The 17,714-nt window shown below is 46.6% G+C and overlaps 2 protein-coding genes across 2 annotated transcripts; one reads left to right on the top strand and one right to left on the bottom strand.

The window, feature by feature from the left end:
• The first annotated feature begins 3,956 nt into the window (after window positions 1–3,956).
• Window positions 3,957–8,361, top strand: LOC110015588 (dickkopf-related protein 2-like). Its single transcript, XM_023958074.1, has 3 exons — window positions 3,957–4,235; window positions 7,858–7,972; window positions 8,041–8,361. The coding sequence occupies exons 1-3, from the start codon at window positions 4,125–4,127 to the stop codon at window positions 8,346–8,348; spliced, it is 534 nt and encodes a 177-aa protein (XP_023813842.1). The 5' UTR covers window positions 3,957–4,124; the 3' UTR covers window positions 8,349–8,361.
• A 2,845-nt stretch (window positions 8,362–11,206) lies between these two features.
• On the bottom strand, window positions 11,207–13,099 carry LOC101156984 (peptidyl-prolyl cis-trans isomerase). The gene is made up of 4 exons (XM_004072831.4): window positions 12,810–13,099; window positions 11,938–12,057; window positions 11,689–11,861; window positions 11,207–11,601 (listed from the first exon to the last, which is right to left on the bottom strand). The coding sequence occupies exons 1-4, from the start codon at window positions 12,876–12,878 to the stop codon at window positions 11,469–11,471; spliced, it is 495 nt and encodes a 164-aa protein (XP_004072879.3). The 5' UTR covers window positions 12,879–13,099; the 3' UTR covers window positions 11,207–11,468.
• Window positions 13,100–17,714: the final 4,615 nt, after the last annotated feature.

Here is a 17,714-nt window from a genome sequence, read left to right as displayed (position 1 = left end):
CTAGACCAGTTCAGCGTCTTGCCCAAGGGCACTTCAGCACCCGGTGGAACCAAACCTGCAACCTTTTGCCTGTCATTGCCTCAAATCAGCCCTTAAAAAGTGCATCGCTGTGCAGAACGTTCCCATCTGGGAAATCAACCCAAATCGAGTTTCTGATCAGAAACAGAAACCTTTTTAGCTTTAGGAAAGGAAAGTTTGTGAAGTTGAAGCTCTGCAGCTTCAGCCTCTCTGTCTGAGAGAAAACCTGAGTCACTGCACAGAAAAAGACGAAAAATCAAAATCAAATGAACTTTTGTGTTTGCAAATGGATGTGAGGACGCCACGTCAGCCTTTGGCGTCCTCTGATGGCTTCAGATGCTCTCTCCTGCCTCACTAATGGGATTATGGTCCGTGCACACACCTCCTCCTGCACCCTTATCTCTGTCCATGTCATCCCTGTGGCTCCGCCCCTCTCTCTCGCCTGACATCCGTTTGATGGAAAATGGCTCTGGAACGAGTGAGAGCGTCTGCGGGTGCACGCCGCACGCTCACGTCTGACATGAAACACCCATGACTGCAAACAGGAACGGTCCACGGACATCCAGGTCTTCACTTCAGGACAAACCCCTCCCATTTGAACGTTAACAGGCAGCCAACAAAGTTTGAAATGTGGAACTTATTTTAGTTCTTGTTTTTATTTAAAAATAGCTGCTGAATGTCAGATAAAAAATAAATGTCACAAAAACATTTAATTGAAAACTATAAGAGCTAATAATGACAAAAAATACATGTTTTAAATATGAAAACAATATTATTGAAACCTACATTGTATAAAGTGAATTTCACAGGCTTCTATAAAATATATCAGTAAAAAGGATAAATAAATGCAAAGAAAATATTTTTTAATAGAATTTTAATTTGGTTCTAAAGAATCACAGTTATTTAATAATAATAATAATAACAATAATCACAAAAGCCTAAATAAATATTCATAAAACATCAATTACATTTTAATATTATCACATCAGATTTATGAAGCAGGAGAATATTAAGGAGACAAAGTGATTAAAAGTTCATTTAGAAAGTGATAGAAAATAAATACATATTTGTAACTATATTCAGAGCATAATATACGAGATCTGTAGATTCTGATATTTTAAATGAATTAAAGGATTATAAATACTATAGACTTAGATCACTATGAGTTATTTGAGAAACTCTTTTTTTGTATTTAGTTGACAAAAATACGTAAAAATTGAATAAAGTTCTTTATAAAATGCAAAGTGATGAAATCAAAATTAAAACTGAATGAATTCAGTTTTGACTAAACCATCATATTCATAATCATTAAAAGCATTAATTACAAGCAGTCATGACGCTAATGATCTCATGAGATGAAAAGCGTTTTGACCTTTGGCCTAACAGAGGTCAGCATGAAACAGAACACGGTTCTGAAGGAGCAGTGAGGAGGTCTTACCTGAAGCAGAGATGCTTTGCTCTGTGCTGCTCTGCTGCTCACTGACCATCTATATATGTGTTCTGGGAGGAGGGGGCAGACCGGGGGGGCGTCTCCTCGCCACGCAGAGACGCTGGACGTCTGGCCTGTCTGCAGAGCGGTGTGTTTTTTTTCTGGGACGCCTTTTAACCTTTGGGGCAAGAGGGTTGGGGTCCAAGCTGGGGCGAGGCCTGGTGCGGCGCCCGATGCTGGATGTCAACGGGGCGTCCTGGTAAAGACGGGCGCGCTGCTGTGCGTCAGCGGGCTGCAGTAATTGCCAGCATCTGTTCTGCTTTTATTGGAGTCCTGGAACAACCTGCAGGCTGCAGGCCTTATCACACACACACATCTCCACACACAGCTGCCCTGTTGACACGGCTGCAGCCGCCGCCGCTCCATGTGGGTCCGTGGCACGGTTTCCCCGCACGCTCCACATGTGAGCACAAACGATGAAAGGCGGTCATCAAAGGTCATGTTTGACACACGTGCATCACTGCTGATCACTGTTCAAATCCTCCTGCTCTGGCTGCAGATGTCCATCCCTCCTTCCGGCTCGTCGTTGGAGAGGTTTGAGATAACGTCAGCGAGGCCTCAGGGCTTCCAGGGGCCAGAAGGTGGGCGGGGCCTGAGAGCTTTCAAAAGTCAGATGTCCCAGGCAAGGTTTTTGTAGGCTCATAAACGAGTCTTTGACAAACACAGAATACATCCTCTTCATCACGAAGATGGAGGCTGCAATGTTGGAGAAACACAATCAGGGACTTTCTAACACCAGAAATCACAAACAACATGTTGGAAATACATGTGATGGAAATATTGCCCTATAACCCTTGTTCTATCCTAGGCACTTTAACATTGGGAGGTGGGTCATCTAGACCCACTAGACAGTGCTCTGAACCTTTTTTCTTCAATGATTTGTGATCTTCACTGGTGTCCATGGATTACATGAAATCTTTCCACCTTTATCCACCTTTGTCATGGTAGGGAGAACACCTCAATGGAAGGGGGGGGTCATCTAAGATAGCACAAGGGATAAGAGAAGAACTCAAGAAGATCTTTGTCCCAAAAGATGGGATAAATGGACTAAATACAAAACGACATTATAAGGACTTATGCATGGATGATGCTGGAAATGGCGAGGCATTGCTGACTTGTTTTACGTTGTAAACCACATTTTGCTGCTCCTTCTGCTTTTTTCTTGTATGTTTCAACTGTGTGTTTAAAAGGCAATAAAAAAATAAAAAAAGAACGAGCCTTTGAACGCCCTGAAGACTCAAAGTGATGTCAATGTCAATGATGGAGGCTGCACCATTTTAAGGTTTTTGTCACTTCCTCATACAGGGAGCACATTTATGAGATGCAGAGGGAAGACGGATGAAAAAACCAAAGCCTCATCAACCATGAGAACCCAGGGGGGGCCTGGAAGAGCAAAGAGGGGGGGTCATGGATGCAGAGGAAGAGGTCGGTGTCCGTGAGGAAGATGGACGCAGACGACTTCTAAAGGGAGCGTAGAGGTCAGCGGCATGGAGTCCTCATCTCTCTGTATCTCTTCAGCATCCACCCCCCAGCCTTTTATTTCCTGGGATCTACCAACTGCCTTTGTTGGGAGGGGGTTCCGCACTTTTTCCAGGTAAACTAATGGACTTAACATTTTCTGCATGGCAGCCGTTTCTTCCTCCGACACCGGCAGTGGCTTTTTTGGAGGATCCGGTGCGAGTTCTGCCTGGCGGGGGTGTGGTCTTTCAGCCGGATGTCCCGCTCCACGAGGCCGGTCGACCTGAGTTCGTCTTGGGACAGAGCCGGTGGAAGAATGGGGGCAAACTCAGTCACAAAACCCTCTTCTTGCATCACCGAGCGAACAAACCTTTGCTGGGAGGAAGTGACAAACTGACAGGTGTTTCCTCTTTGTACCTTTAATTCTTTCCTTAATTTAAAAATTAAAAAAAAACATTGTTTTTCTCATTTCATTTGCTCTGTTTGAACTTTTTGAGTGACTTTTAGTCCTTTTTTCTTCTGTTACAACCCTCCTCCACGGTTCCACCAGACCCAGGCTGAGATTCCTCTGATGAATCTGTTTTGTTGTCGTCACGTGTTAAATCAGCTTTAATCACCTGTAAACGGCTGCACATCCTGAGAGACGCACCTTCAGCTCTAATGAATCTTTATTGTGACCTTTCAGACCACATGAAGTGAAACCACACACACCTTCAAACGGGCTCGCTGCGGCTCCTCAGACGGCTCTACCTGTCTCAGCTCTCCAGGTGTGTTTTAATCTCTCTGTGGTCTCTGCGGTGTCAGGTATCAAACATCCCGCCTCACCTGAGGCAGTGGGGGCTTCCGGGAAGGAAGGGAAGGCGGCGCTGCCTCTGCCGACTGATGCGGTCGAGCTTCAAACACTTCTTCAAAACTTCTGAGGTCTCAGAGAGCGGATGATCAGAGAGCGGCGAGGCTATAAAATACCAGGGCTCCTGAAGGCAGCATGCAGACAACAGAGCTGATCACAGAAAATCCACCTGAAGAAGCTGCTTTCTCTGCTTTAGGACTCACTGATAAACTTGCAAAGGATTAAAGGTTTTCTCATCATTTTCCTTGTTTTGCATCGCATCAGATGAAGTAAGAGTCTGCTGAAGAAACTGAGCAGAGAGACTGGAAGATGTGGCTGTGGCGCAGTGTCCTGTGTGTGTCTGCGGTCTGGAGTCTGGCTCTGGACTCCAACATCATCCAATCATCCAAAGAGGCGACGTTGCAGAGCTCCGAGCAGACGGTGAGAGCGGTTTGTTTTTTCTCTGTGGCTCTGATGTGGAACGTTGTTTCTGTCCTTTCTGGTTTTGCAAAATGTGTCACTTCATCTTCCTGTTTTACCTCTTTACTTTGTAGGTTTGGGATAAAAAATTTTACTTTATTTTTTTTTATTTGACTAAAATGTTTGTCATCCCTTAGCAAATAATAGTCTTTGTAAGTGTTTTACAAAAATTCTCCATCTAGAAGGGACCTAAACCTAAAATGTTCTAATTCAGTCTGACGAAGTACTCAGTATACTTCCTACACCACTCGTATACGGTCTGTAGTAGACTTGCTGTACTTGTACTCAAGTATAACTCAGGGGTGACACAGTGAATCAGCTTTCATCGATCCACACAGGCTGAGAATTTTACGCCGGATGCCCTTCATGACACAACCCCGTATTTTATCCGGGCTGGGGACCGGCACACGGTGACCCAGACTCAGGCCCCTCTGTGGCTAAATAGTCAGGTTTACTGGATGAAGCTCACGGAGCCCCCTGGGAATCGAACACCAAGCGCCAGTCCTGCATGCAGCCACCATGCTTAGGCTCGGCTATCCCTTGTGCTATCCTAAGACCCCCCCCCCCCCCCTTCCATTGAGGTGTTCTCCCTACCATGACAAAGGTGGATAAAGGTGGAAAGATTTCATGTAATCCATGGACACCAGTGAAGATCACAAATCATTGAAGAAAAAAGGTTCAGAGCACTGTCTAGTGGGTCTAGATGACCCCACTCCCGATGTCATAGTGCCTAGGAGAGACCAAGGGTTACACGTAATAAAACAGACTTCTAGTGAACTACTTTTTTGTAAGGGATGTTTTAATTTATTGTCACTTTATTCTAAGAACATTATTGTTTTTCTCTGGAAACCACAACTGATGATTGAGATTAAACTGAAAATAATCCGGTTAATATTTACCGATCCTACTCATATATTTCATGATAGATGTTTTGACTCTTTGCGTTCGACCTCAGAAGACGGTCCCTAGAAACGTGAGTAAAATTCCTCCAAACAGAATTGAAGCAGCAACAAAACCAAATCCAGTGACTGCATGATCTGGATGAATAAATCCTGGAAAACTTCAAAAACTGAAGAGGGGGGTGACGTCGGTGAAAGTCCCTTAAACTAATGGAATTCCTTTCTTCTGTCCTCCAATGTGGGCCTAGTGGGACGTCTGAGCCTCCTGTTTGGAGCATTTCTGGGGGATTCAAGCGACATTTCTCCAGAGAAGGATAGAAACAAACATGAAAGCAGAACGATCCGTGTTTGAACAGGATAGAAACTGTGTGCCACCCCAATTTTTTCTGCAGTGTTAGCAGAATGTGGCTCTGAAATCTGTGGTTTGGAGCTTTGTTTTGATCTTAAACACATGGCGTCTGCAGATGTGAGGCTCCGCCGCCAAAATCAGCTTCAATTCCTCCCTGCCACGCCCAAACCGCAGAAGGTATCAATAGAAATCGGAGCACACGAATAATTTCAATTACTACAGTTTCAAAATGTTTAAAATAAATGTTTACTATATTTCTGTATTTCAAATAAGTTTACGTATTTTTACAAACACTTCTTACTTTGACTTCCATGTCAGGTGAACTGAAATCTTCAACCTTTGATTGTCATCATCAATTATTTTATCCTTTGTCTTATCCAAGGCATTTTAACATTAGGAGTGGGGTCATCTGGACCCCACAAGACCGTCCGCTAAACAAGCAGATACCCTGATAAAGGTGGAAAGATTTCATGTAATCCATGGACACCAGTGAGGTTCACAAATCATTGAAGAAAAAGGTTCAGAGCACTGTCTAGTGGGGTCCAGATGACCCAACTCCCAACGTTAACGTGCCTCCAAGGTCGGTAGTGGGGTCATCTAGACCCACTAGACAGTGCTCTGAACCTTTTTTCTTCAATGATTTGTGATCTTCACTGGTGTCCATGGATTACATGAAATCTTTCCACCTTCATCCACCTTTGTCATGGTAGGGAGAACACCTCAATGGAAGGGGGGGGGTCACAAGGGTTAAACCACAATTTTATAGTAGAGGAATCATTTTTAATAATCTAGAAGACTGAGGATCATCACAACATGTTTAAAATTAAAAAGGTATCAGAACCAGAACAGTTCTTCTGACCAATAGAGTAACAGCTGTTTAGGCGTCTTGGAACCAGCTGAAACTTCCTGTTTGGAACCTTTTTTACATCGCTCACTGGCCCCCCGGGCACATTGGGACGTTGCGTGGTGGCCGTCCAGTGGAAGGATAATCTGTGGGTTTCAGACTGACACCCCCCCTGCCGCAGTGCCGCTATCCGATTGTTAGAAATCGCGCTGCTACTCGACAGGAGCTGTTGACATGGGCCGGGAGTCCGGCGATGACCCGACATCAATCTGGCGATCCCGGCTGCCGAGGGCCCAAATGGGGAGACGGTACCGATGGTGCAGAAAACTCATCATGGCGTTGATACGGCAACTCCGAGACCTGCGTCTGGCTGTGTGCTTTTCCCTTAGTGACGGTTTTTGTGGTGTTAGCGCCTCTTATGCTACGGTCACATATACAACGGCCACCGGACGGTAGGGATTAGCCGCCCGACTTTTGGAAAAATGGAAGGCGGGCTAATAAATGCAGACGACGGCAGCCAGGCGAGGATGACGCCTTTACAAAGTAGGACAACGGCTGGGCGGCCACAATGCGGTGGCAGCCGGATCGCTCGCCGGCAGCAGCTCTGATTGGACGATGTGTGAATGTCTCCAGACATCCAAATCCAGTGGAACGCCGCACACTGCCCAGGGCACGTAAAAAGCAGGCCTTTGGCACCCCTGGTCATTCCCAACTCAGATTTTGAACACACATTAGAGTCTTGTTCAAATCTTAACCCTTGTTCTATCCTAGGCACTTTAACATTGGGAGTTGGGTCATTTAGACCCACTAGACCAGGGGTGGGCAATTCCAGGCCTCGAGGGCCGGTGTGTCTGCATGATTTCCAGATAGTCTTGCCCTACTCATGGCTGATTACCTGGTTCAGGTGTGTCCAGCCAATTAGAACATGCCAGAGCAGGGTATGCTGGAAAACATGCAGGAATGCGGCCCTCAGTGCCCACCTCTGCACTAGACAGTGCTCTGAACCTTTTTTCTTCAATGATTTGTGATCTTCACTGGTGTCCATGGATTACATGAAATCTTTCCACCTTTATCCACCTTTGTCATGGTAGGGAGAACACGTCAATGGAAGGGGGGGGTCATCTAAGATAGCACAAGAGTTAAATTGATCGAGTGTTAAATTGCGGCGTGTAAAAATGCGGCGTGTAAAAATGCGACGTCTGCCTCCCGATTCCCACTCCAGTATTTTGGCACATGTGACCGTAGTTTTGGGGAGCACATTAGCTTGATAATCTAACATTTCTATGAGGTTACAGGTGACTTGGTGCAAACATTCATGTCGCCGTATTCACCGGTGTGTAAATGTCGGTGGATGAAAGTGGGCCAGGTGACCTCTGCTCCTTAACATCTCGCCTGGAATCCAACATTCTGCTTTGGCAACTGATGCTGAACTTCCACTCGTCAGGGCTGTTCCGGTTTCCATAGACTGACCCTCAAACGCTGTGTTTTCAGAGGGGGGGCTGCAGCAACAGAGCTCAGAGGAGGCCGTTGGCGCGTGACGGGCCGGCGGACGCACATGTCCACAGAGACGTGGACACACCGATGCACGGCTTCAACAGAACCAAAGGTGAGCTGTGGGCGTGAACTCCCAGAATGCACGGCAGCTGGCGGTGAACTGACACGGTTGGGTTTCAGGGGCGGAGATGGCGGCCTGCGTGCGCTCCGGAGACTGTGCAGAGGGTCTGTGCTGCGTTCGATACCTGACCGGAAAACGCTGCCAGAGGATTCCGCTGGAGGGCGACGCCTGTCTGCTGCGGGCCGCCACCAAGCTGAAGAGGACCCTGGGCCGCTGCGCCTGCGCCGCGGGTCTCACCTGCACCACCCGTCCGGCGGGGGCGGGGAAAAACAAGCGCCAGGGCGTGTGTGCGCCCTCACCTTCAAAGGGAAAGAGGAACACAAGGCACTCTGGGAAAAAAAGGAGAACGGCAGAGTGGAGCTGCTGACATCAATGCCCCCCCGCCCACTGCCTTTATTTAATGTAGATGGTAGATGTTTAGACCCCCCCCCCCCCCCCCCCTTGAACCCAGAGACACTATCTCCTGTTTATTTCTGGAAAAATAAACAAATAAACAAAATGGAACTAGATGATGTTGAATGTTTGATTGACAGCAGATACGCAAAACCTAAGAAGCCCCGCCCCCTTAAAGCACCAAAGATGGATGTTCAGATTGTTCATTATAGAAAGAAAAAGCCGATCACTACTAGCTCCGAGCAGCAAGTGGGCGTATGTGTTAGCCTGGGGGCGGAGCTGGCAGTGCAGACTCTTTCTGTAAGGGGCTGTCCTCACTTTGTCACGTCACAATGAGGAACCACTCTTTTTCGCAGATTGGGAGGGGCTGGTCCTCAGAGAGCAGGAATACTCAGAAATGCGTGAATAAATGAAAATATTGCTTTGAGTTTGTTTTTACTGAGGAATAAACACGACATGGTTGCTTTAAAAGTCGCAGTTCATCAAAAAAGGTCACAGTTCATCAAACGGCCACTGGACAATCAACGATTCCTGTTATGCTGTTGAAGTGGGCGGAGTCAAATAGTCACCAGTGCTACCTGAGCCAGAAGTCATCAGTAAGCAAGTCATGGTTTCTATGGCAACTACTCTCACCAATCAGAAGTGACCTTGAGAAAATATGTCAAACGTTTTGAGCGTCGGATGTGAGACCGCCTACTATCGAGGTATCTGATTGTTCGGTTTAAAACTTAATAAAGAACAAACTCCGCCCCTGCGCCAAGTCTGTCCGTTCCAAAACACCTGATGAGTTTGAGTTCATACATGCTAAAAAAACATTAAGACCCGTCTGATTGGTCACAGAATTCCAGATTCAAAATGAAAAGAGATGGAAGGAGAAACGAGCAGAATACTTCCCAGAGGCAGAGAAGGAGGTTCTCATGAAGAACTCAAGAACAACACAACACAGCTGAATCAATGAAGGGGTCAACTCATTTATATATAAAAACATATTCCAAAAAATCCCATATCTAATTTGTTCATTCGTGTCATAATTCACTTTAAAAAAAAGAACCGACAACCGAGGTCTGCAGAAGAGCATCTCTGAAAGAACAACACGTCCAACCTGGAGGCAGATGGACTACAGCAGCAGAAGACCACACCGGGTACCACTGCTGTCAGCTAAGAACAGGAACCTGAGGCTACAATTTACACAGACTCACCAAAACTGGACCATAGAAGATGGAAAAACGTTGTCTGGTCTGATGAGTCTCCATTTCTGCTGCCACATTCAGATGGTAGGGTCAGAATTTGGCCTCAACAACATGAAAGCATGGATCCATCCTGCCTTGTATCAACGGTTCAGGCTGGTGGTGGTGGTGTCATGGTGTGGGGGATATTTTCTTAGTACCAGTTGAGCATGGTTCCAACACCACAGCGTACCCGAGTATTGTTGCTGACCGTGTCCATCCCTTTCTGACCACAGTGGACCTACAGTGAGGCAAATAAACATTTGAACCTCTGGGGATTTTAAAGTTCTCCCACGAGAAATCATGGAGGGGTTCGACATGTTCATCTTAGGTGCATGTCCACTAAGATAAACATCTACGCTGCAAATAAGTATTTAAACTTCTATCTTCTGAGCCATCAAAGACCCATTAGTCCACCTAGAAGGACCTGTTTGAGGTGGTTTGCTGCAACAAGGCATCTGTCCATCACATGCAATGAGTAAGACTCCAACTAGTAATAGGACCAGGACCAAAGAGCTGTCCAGACACACCAATGATCCAAAGGACACAGCCAGGAGAACCGAGGAGGGGCTTAAGAACCATATCAAGCTTCTGGAGAGGCTTAGCCAGTCTCAAGACCTCAGACCTAAAGCATAGGAAGAAGCTCAAACTCTGTTTTTCAGCAACAGACCCAGAAACCCGACTGATCTACAGAAGATCTGTGGAGGAGTGGGCCAAAGTCCCTCCCAAATATCAATTTTCTCAGGTGTTCAAATGCTCACTTGCAGTAGCAGCATCCAAATTTGAACAAATCATGCAGTGTGATTTCCAGATTTTGTCACTTTTTCTAGAACATGACAATGAGTTCTCTGGACTCAAACTGCCTCCAGTCACCAGAACCCAATAGAGAACCTTTGGGATGTGGTTGAACGGGAGACCAGCATCATGGATGTTCAGAGGACAAACCTGCAGCAACTGATGCTGTCATCTCAACATGGACCAAACTCTTCCATTTAATGCTGTATATTCTAATGTGGAATACCCACTCATGTGCAATATTCACCCCACTCTACTGTACAGTATTTATGCCTTATATAGCTCCTTATTCCCATTTTATTTTATTCTACCTTTTTATATTGTTGGACGAGAGTTGCTGGAAAAAATTTCATTGTGCACTGCAGAATGATAAAAGATTCTGATTCTGAGAGGAATGTTTCCAGAGCCTTGTTGATTCTGTACCACCAAGGATTAGGCGGTTCTTAGGGCTTTAAGGGGTCCAAACTGGTACCAGCAAAGTGGGACTGACATCCATTTGAATCAATCCCATGCAAGTTTTCCCAAAGCAAGTTTTATTTCCTGCTTGAACAAGTGTTCAGTATCTTAGATGTAAAAGTTCTGTCCAAAACAAAATTAAATGACTTTTTTGAAACCCAAGACTTGCAATCTTTGAGATGACACCAAATAAAAAAAGTCCTAGTTTCCAGGCAGTTTGCTTGGAAAACCAAAGGTGGAAACACTTAGGGTCAAAAAGATTACAAGCTGCAGTACCAACATACCACCAGTAGAGGCAGATTTTAGCACAGTTCATATCAAAACTTTCAGAAGCTGAAAAAACAAGGCAGACATGTCATTGTCGAGGCATCTCTTATTTTATTATACCTTTGATTAAACAAAAAAAAAAAAAAACGTCGGGGCTTTAATGGAAGATGTCAAACAAAACTTCCAAAAGGCAAATTCACAAATGCAGCAACATAAACCTTAACCGAGATTTTCTTTTAAAAAAAAAGGGGATGATCATTTAAATCTCCATCAGTAGGAATGTTGAAACATGGAGGGGCGGAGCCTACAAAGGGTGTAGCTACAGTGGGGACGGGTTTAAGTGCAAGAACTCAGAGCTGCCCGCAGTTTGCAATGGTGATCTTGGCGCTGGTTTTTCCCGACTGGCTGCCCAAGGACTCCATCTTCCTCACCACGTCCATGCCCTCCACCACCTGGCCGAACACCACGTGTTTGCCATCCAGCCTGCGGACAGAGCAGGGTCAGCTCACGGGGGCCGGCGAAGGGACCCTGACCCAACACAGCAGCAGAAACCCCCCGTGTGACCCCTACCATGCCGTCTTTTCTGTGCAGATGAAGAACTGCGACCCGTTGGTGTTCGGACCGGCGTTGGCCATGGAGAGGATGCCGGGTCCGGTGTGCGTCAGCGTGAAGTTCTCATCGGCGAACTTGTTGCCGTAGATGGACTTTCCTCCGGTTCCGTTGTGGTTGGTGAAGTCCCCCCCCTGTGCGTCACAAACAGAGATGCCTGCAGGAGAAGGCCCCACACTGGGTTCCAGCTGCTCTGCAGCAGGAGCTCACCTGGCACATGAAGCGGGGGATGACGCGGTGGAAGCCGCTGCCCTTGTACCCGAAGCCCTTCTCTCCGGTGCAAAGGGCGCGGAAGTTCTCGGCAGTCTTGGGCACCACGTCCGCTCTCAGCTGTGGGAATAAAGAGTCACGATCACTTCACGCATTCCAGTCTGCCCCCTTTTAGAAGCAAAACAACTCCTTAGATTCAGCTGGGGGGGTGCGCGCACTGCGCCACTGACGCATGCGCGTGCAGACGGGCCCGGGCTTCAGGTTTACCGCGCCCGTTCACCGGAAACGCCCAACGGAGGCGGAGTACCGGTGCATTACGGTCACGGCCTGCAGAGACTCCGCAGAGCAGCTCACGCGAGACCATTTCCACATCTGCAATAAAAACCGGTTCCGCGCCCCTCCCCCACAGATCGCGCTGACTGTGGAACTTTCCAGAACGTCTCCCAGGCCGCGGAAGTGTACCGGGTCAGGCTGAAAGCCAAAATACACACGAGTTCATATCCAGGTCCCGAGGATCAACCCGCGTGCGGTTCCGGGACTCAAATTCCAAATTGAGAGCCGCCGGGAAGTGAAACAAAGCGCCGCGCGGCTGCGGAGGTTAGCATTAGCTTCCACGCGTAACTCCGGCGCGTGGCGGCGCCTACAACATTCCGGTTGTTAACGGGCAACCCGGAACTATTGCAGAAAATCGAAGGGAGAACAAGGCGGATCCGGGACTGGATTCCCGAAATGCGGCTAGCTGGGAGAAACTCTGAGCACGTGCACACGCTCTCGCGCCAAGCAAGTCAACATAGCAGCAGGCCGCGCGCCTACAATGCGAAAATCGACAGGAAACGTGCTTCGGGGCCGGTGCTGCTCCACCGGGCACTTGCCTCCATCACGATCCGGCCCGCGGGGCTGCCGTCAACGGCGATGTCAAAGAAGACTCTGGGTTTGCTCATCTCTGCAGATGCGGACGTCTGAGCCGGGAGGACAAGACACAACGGGTTCGCGGGAAACCGGAGAAAAGATGGAGGCGACAAGCTTAGGTTTATATAAGCTGCTTGTGGGCGGCAACATTCTAACTCAGCCAATCACCAGCGCAGGAGTGGTTGCCTGACGTCTTTTTTCGGCCAATCAGCTTCCATAAAAGCAAACTCAGCCTTTTAAATGAACTGACATGTCAGTGTGCGTTTGATTTACGGCTCACAGCGGCCCGGCCCAATGCGGTGAAACCTATGGACTGTTTTGTCTTCGAGCTCCACCCCTTCGGCCTGTTAGGGGTACTGTATGTGACTGCGCACGAACCAGGCTCGATCGGGTCAATGTGCGGGTGCTCGCGGTGAGGGCGCGGTCATCTGCTCTAAAAAGAAAGAAAGAAAATTCCGCTTCGTGCGCGTGCCCGCTCTCAAACGGCGGACGCCGCGCGCAGAGAAGGAACCGAAATTAAACGAAGCGAAACGAAGGAACACTTTATTAGACACATGGGGAGTAAATGGGGGCTGCAAGACGGAGGCTCGTTCCCCATATGGAGCATTTATGGGGTCAAACCATTGACTGGAAATGGGAAGTGGACTGAGTGACTCCTCCCCCCTGGTGTTCAAACAGGAAGTGGCTCCAAGAAGCCAAAATCCCATAGACTTCCATATAAACAGCCGTTACTCCGTCATTCCATTGGTCAGAAGAACCATTCTGGATCTGGTACATTTTAGTAACATGTTTTTGATAAAATTCATTTTATTTTCATGATAGTTTTACTTTATCACTAGTTATTTTAGTTAAAAACTGACCAATCAGGTGCCTCACTAAAAGCATGTGCTGCCCGCTGGCCCCCACCTCGAATGTTTGATTGACAGATTCTCTTGAGCCACTTTCAGTAAAACTGTTGTGGACTTTGAACAAGCTCCCCCCTGATTGGGAACAGTAGTTGCCATAGAAACATTGACTCAAACCAACTCGGACCAGTCAATGTCATCTGATGTCCAATGATGGCGGCACCCGTCCCGCCGAAAAATGGCCACTGAATTGGCTTCATTTAGTTCTTGGGTGTCCATCTCAAAACGGTCTAAGGCGTAAAATGAATGAAACATCAAAGCATCTTCTTCTACGAATTGCATCAACATGGGTCGATGGGTCTGCGCCACCTAGTGTTCATACAAGGTATGGGATTCTGATCTAAACATCAACAGCTGTTCAAACATTCAGGGGCTATTCCAGGGGGGTATTCCAGGGGCCTGTTTCAGAAAGGAGGTTCGACCAACTCTGAGGTTAAACTTGAACTCTGAGTTGGTCAATCGGGAGATTGACAACTCTGAGTTTTCTGTTTCAGAGAAGCTGATCCGAGTTAGATCAATCAACTCTGAGTGGACTGATTCGGAGTTTAGCGTGCGCACCGCGACTATAAGAAGCCATTATCAATGGAGCGCAGATATCACGAGTCACCATGGCAACCGTGAAAAAAATAGGTCTGCGTATTTTTCGCCAGCTGAACTTGACGTGCTGCTGCAGAGTTACAGTAAATATGAACATATTCCAGAAGAAAAGCAACACCGCTGCATCTGCAAAACAGAGACAGTTAGCGTGGAAAACATAGCTGCTCAAGTTAATGCGCAAGTTTGCATTTAAATCATTGTTATAAAATATTGGCTGTAATAAATAACTTTTTAAATAGCGTACGGTGTGAAATAAAAAATGGCAATATTTAGGTGTACTTTTGAAGTGTTATTCCTGGTGTAAATGCATGAAATGCTGCATAGTGTACAGAACCAATCTGGGGAAAAATGCATTTAACGTCGGTAATGTTTAGAGGACTTTTTTGTTAACCTTCCCCTCTTGCAAACGTTGGTCAGTTTAATATTAATACATTCAATTGTGTTTTTAAAAGTGAACTTTTGTCTACTGTTGAACCTTTCGCTGCGCGAAGACTTCTCCTTTCTTTTCTCTCGTCTTTCCGACCGACCGTGGTCAGAAGCGCAGGGGAGATTTCCTTCAGGGCTGAAGGGAATTCTCCTTCGGGGTTCACTTCCCGTTGGAAACCCTCAACCTCCAGAGCGGATTAAGAATGACTCCAAAGCAGTTATTCTGGGAACGACACCTTCTCTTTATTTAACTAAGTGCTCCGTCCTCCGAACACACAATATATTCCCCGCACACACCTCCGCTCCGTGCTCACCCCCCCCCCCCCCATCTGCACCTGCACTCACACCCCGCTCAGCACACACACACTGCAACACTACCCTTGTATTGATCAAGTGGTATAAGTTTATATGGGATTAAGAAAGTAAGCAGTGCTAGCAAATTGTGTTTCCAAAAAGTAATTGTTACATTAATCTAATTCAATGTCCCTGATTTCATTTTCATTTAGATGCAATCCTGCAGGAATTAAAAGAACATGGCAGCAGCTAAAAATGAAGTATAAAAACATAATTCAATCAGGTCAAATTTGAGCATGTCATGGATGTAGGCTTTGTTGACAATATTTGACATATGAAACATCTACATAGCAATATTTAATGTTGTTTTCATTGTATATATGGAATTGCCTGCAACGAAAAACGGTAACGCTCAAATAAAAACGTATGGGGAAATGACAAAAAATAGAGTCATCTCAAAATCCTCGCACGAGGTAAATATAATTCTCTAGGAATGAATGCAGCCTCCTCGTCTATTGGGTCCTCCAAAAAAGGACAAGCCATTCTTGTCACTTGTCTCTGTGTGACGGACATGTGGGCAATGAAGGTTAAAGCGAAAAATACCGCTTCGTCTTTAAAAAGGGGAGGGGACCGGCAGAAACCTTGAGTTTGGAGAATAAAACCTGCTCCCGACCAGGTTAGGTTCACAGCATAAGTAACCATGGATACGGACTCCGAGTAGAAGTTACCTCTCTTTCAGAAACGGGTTTGATTTACTCTGCTTTCTCTGGTTTAACAAACCTCCCATTCTGAAACGGAAAACCCAGGGTTTCCCTGATTTCAGGGTTAACGCACTCAGAGTTTACACTTAACCTCCTTTCTGAAACAGGCCCCTGGAATACCCCCCAGCATGTTTCCAAAACAAATAAACAAATCTGAAAGAGGCAATAGAAATTCGCAAATAGAAATTCTTCTTTTTTCTTTGAGCTTCTCCTTCAGCCAATCAGCTTCCTTCGTCTGTCTTCTGCATCCTCTACCAGCAGCTACCTTCATGTCTTCCATCTCTGCATCCAGAAACCTCCTCTCTGGTCTTCCTCTAGACGCCTTCTACCGATAGATTCACCGTCTCTCTTCTGGACATGTCCCAACCATCTCAGTCTGAGTTTATCTCCAGAACCTCTAGCATGTGTTGTCCCTCTGATGACCTCATTCCTGACCCATCCTGGTCCGTCCCAAAGAGAACCTCAGCATCTTCATCTCTGCTACCTCCAGCTCTGCTTCCTGTCTTCCTCAGTGTCTCTGGGTCCAACAACATGGCTGCTCTCACCACACTTTTCTACACCCTTCCTTTCATTTCAGCTGAAACTCTTCCATCACACTTGTCTCCATCCATTCCAACCTGCCAACACTCTTCTTCCAGTCTTCTTCATCTCTTCTCCCTGTAACCTCACTCTTCCTCCTGGGTTCCTCTCATTCACACACATGCACTCCATCTTACTGCAGCTAACTTTCATTCCTCTCCTTTCCAGGGCAAAGCTCCACCTCTCTATCTTCTCCTCCACCCGTTTCTCTGCCCTCACTTCAAATCACAATATCGTCTGCAAACATCCTAATCCATGGTAAATCCTGTTTAACCTCATCTGTCAGCCTGTCCATCAACATTGTAAACAAGGGGGGGGGGGCTCAGAGCTGATGCCTGATGTAATCTCACCTCCACCTTGAACACCTCTGTCACCCCTACAGGACACCCCGCCCGCCACTGTCTTTCCATCTCTCCATGAGACTACCGACTCCTGTCAATACATTACCATCAATATCCGTGATCACCCTAATCTGCTACATGTCCTTTCTCCCTCCTTACTGGCCAGCCCAGCATAAAAGTCATCATAAGCCCCTTGTGTGGCCTTTGACCCCTCTACTTTCACCTTATGCTGCCTCTCCCTGTACTCCTGTCCACTCCCCCCAGTGTCACACTCCTTATTCCACCACCAAGTCTCCTTATCAACTGTCTCTACTGATGACACACAAGTAGACTCCCACCTGTCCCCCTGATCACATTAGCTGTAGGTATTCAGTCATGATGGCTCCTGTTGCCCCCCCCCCCAACACCCCAGCAGTTAATTGAATTAAATAAATAGGAATCTTTTAGAGGGATCTAGACTGGATCCTAAACCCCCTTTGAAGACGTTTAAACCGGTTAGTTGATGTTTCTGTCAGAGTCCAGGTGAGGCAGTTTCCTGCTGATAGGGTGGAAGTGGGGGATGGATATTGATCAATGACCTTTATCCATCTTTCATGGAGGCTTCAATGAATGTTTTAACCCCCCAGGGAAGAAAAATCCTGTAGCTTAGTTTGAAACCTGTGATCCAAAGTGAAGAACTTCCGTCTAATTGTGTAACGTCTCTGCATTTCTTCCACCTTTTCATTTCGGGTCTAACAATTCGTTTTAACGATTCGCTTGACCGACCTAAAGTGGATCCAGATCTTCTGTCCTAAAGTGGATCCAGATCCTCTTCATCCAAACATCCAGCAGTGAGACTCAGACAGAAATTCCTGCTACTGAACAGTTTTCCAGATTCTTGGATTTCTTCCAGATCATCAAGTTAAATGAAATCTGTGTCCAAGCCAACAAGTAAACTAGAATGAATGTCAAATCCATTCACATGT

This window comes from Oryzias latipes, chromosome 9 (assembly GCF_002234675.1).
Source record: "Oryzias latipes chromosome 9, ASM223467v1".
In the NCBI taxonomy this organism is placed as follows: Eukaryota; Metazoa; Chordata; class Actinopteri; order Beloniformes; family Adrianichthyidae; genus Oryzias; species Oryzias latipes.
The sequence above is the reverse complement of the archived record's forward strand: the minus strand, read 5'-3'. Positions and strand labels throughout refer to the sequence as shown.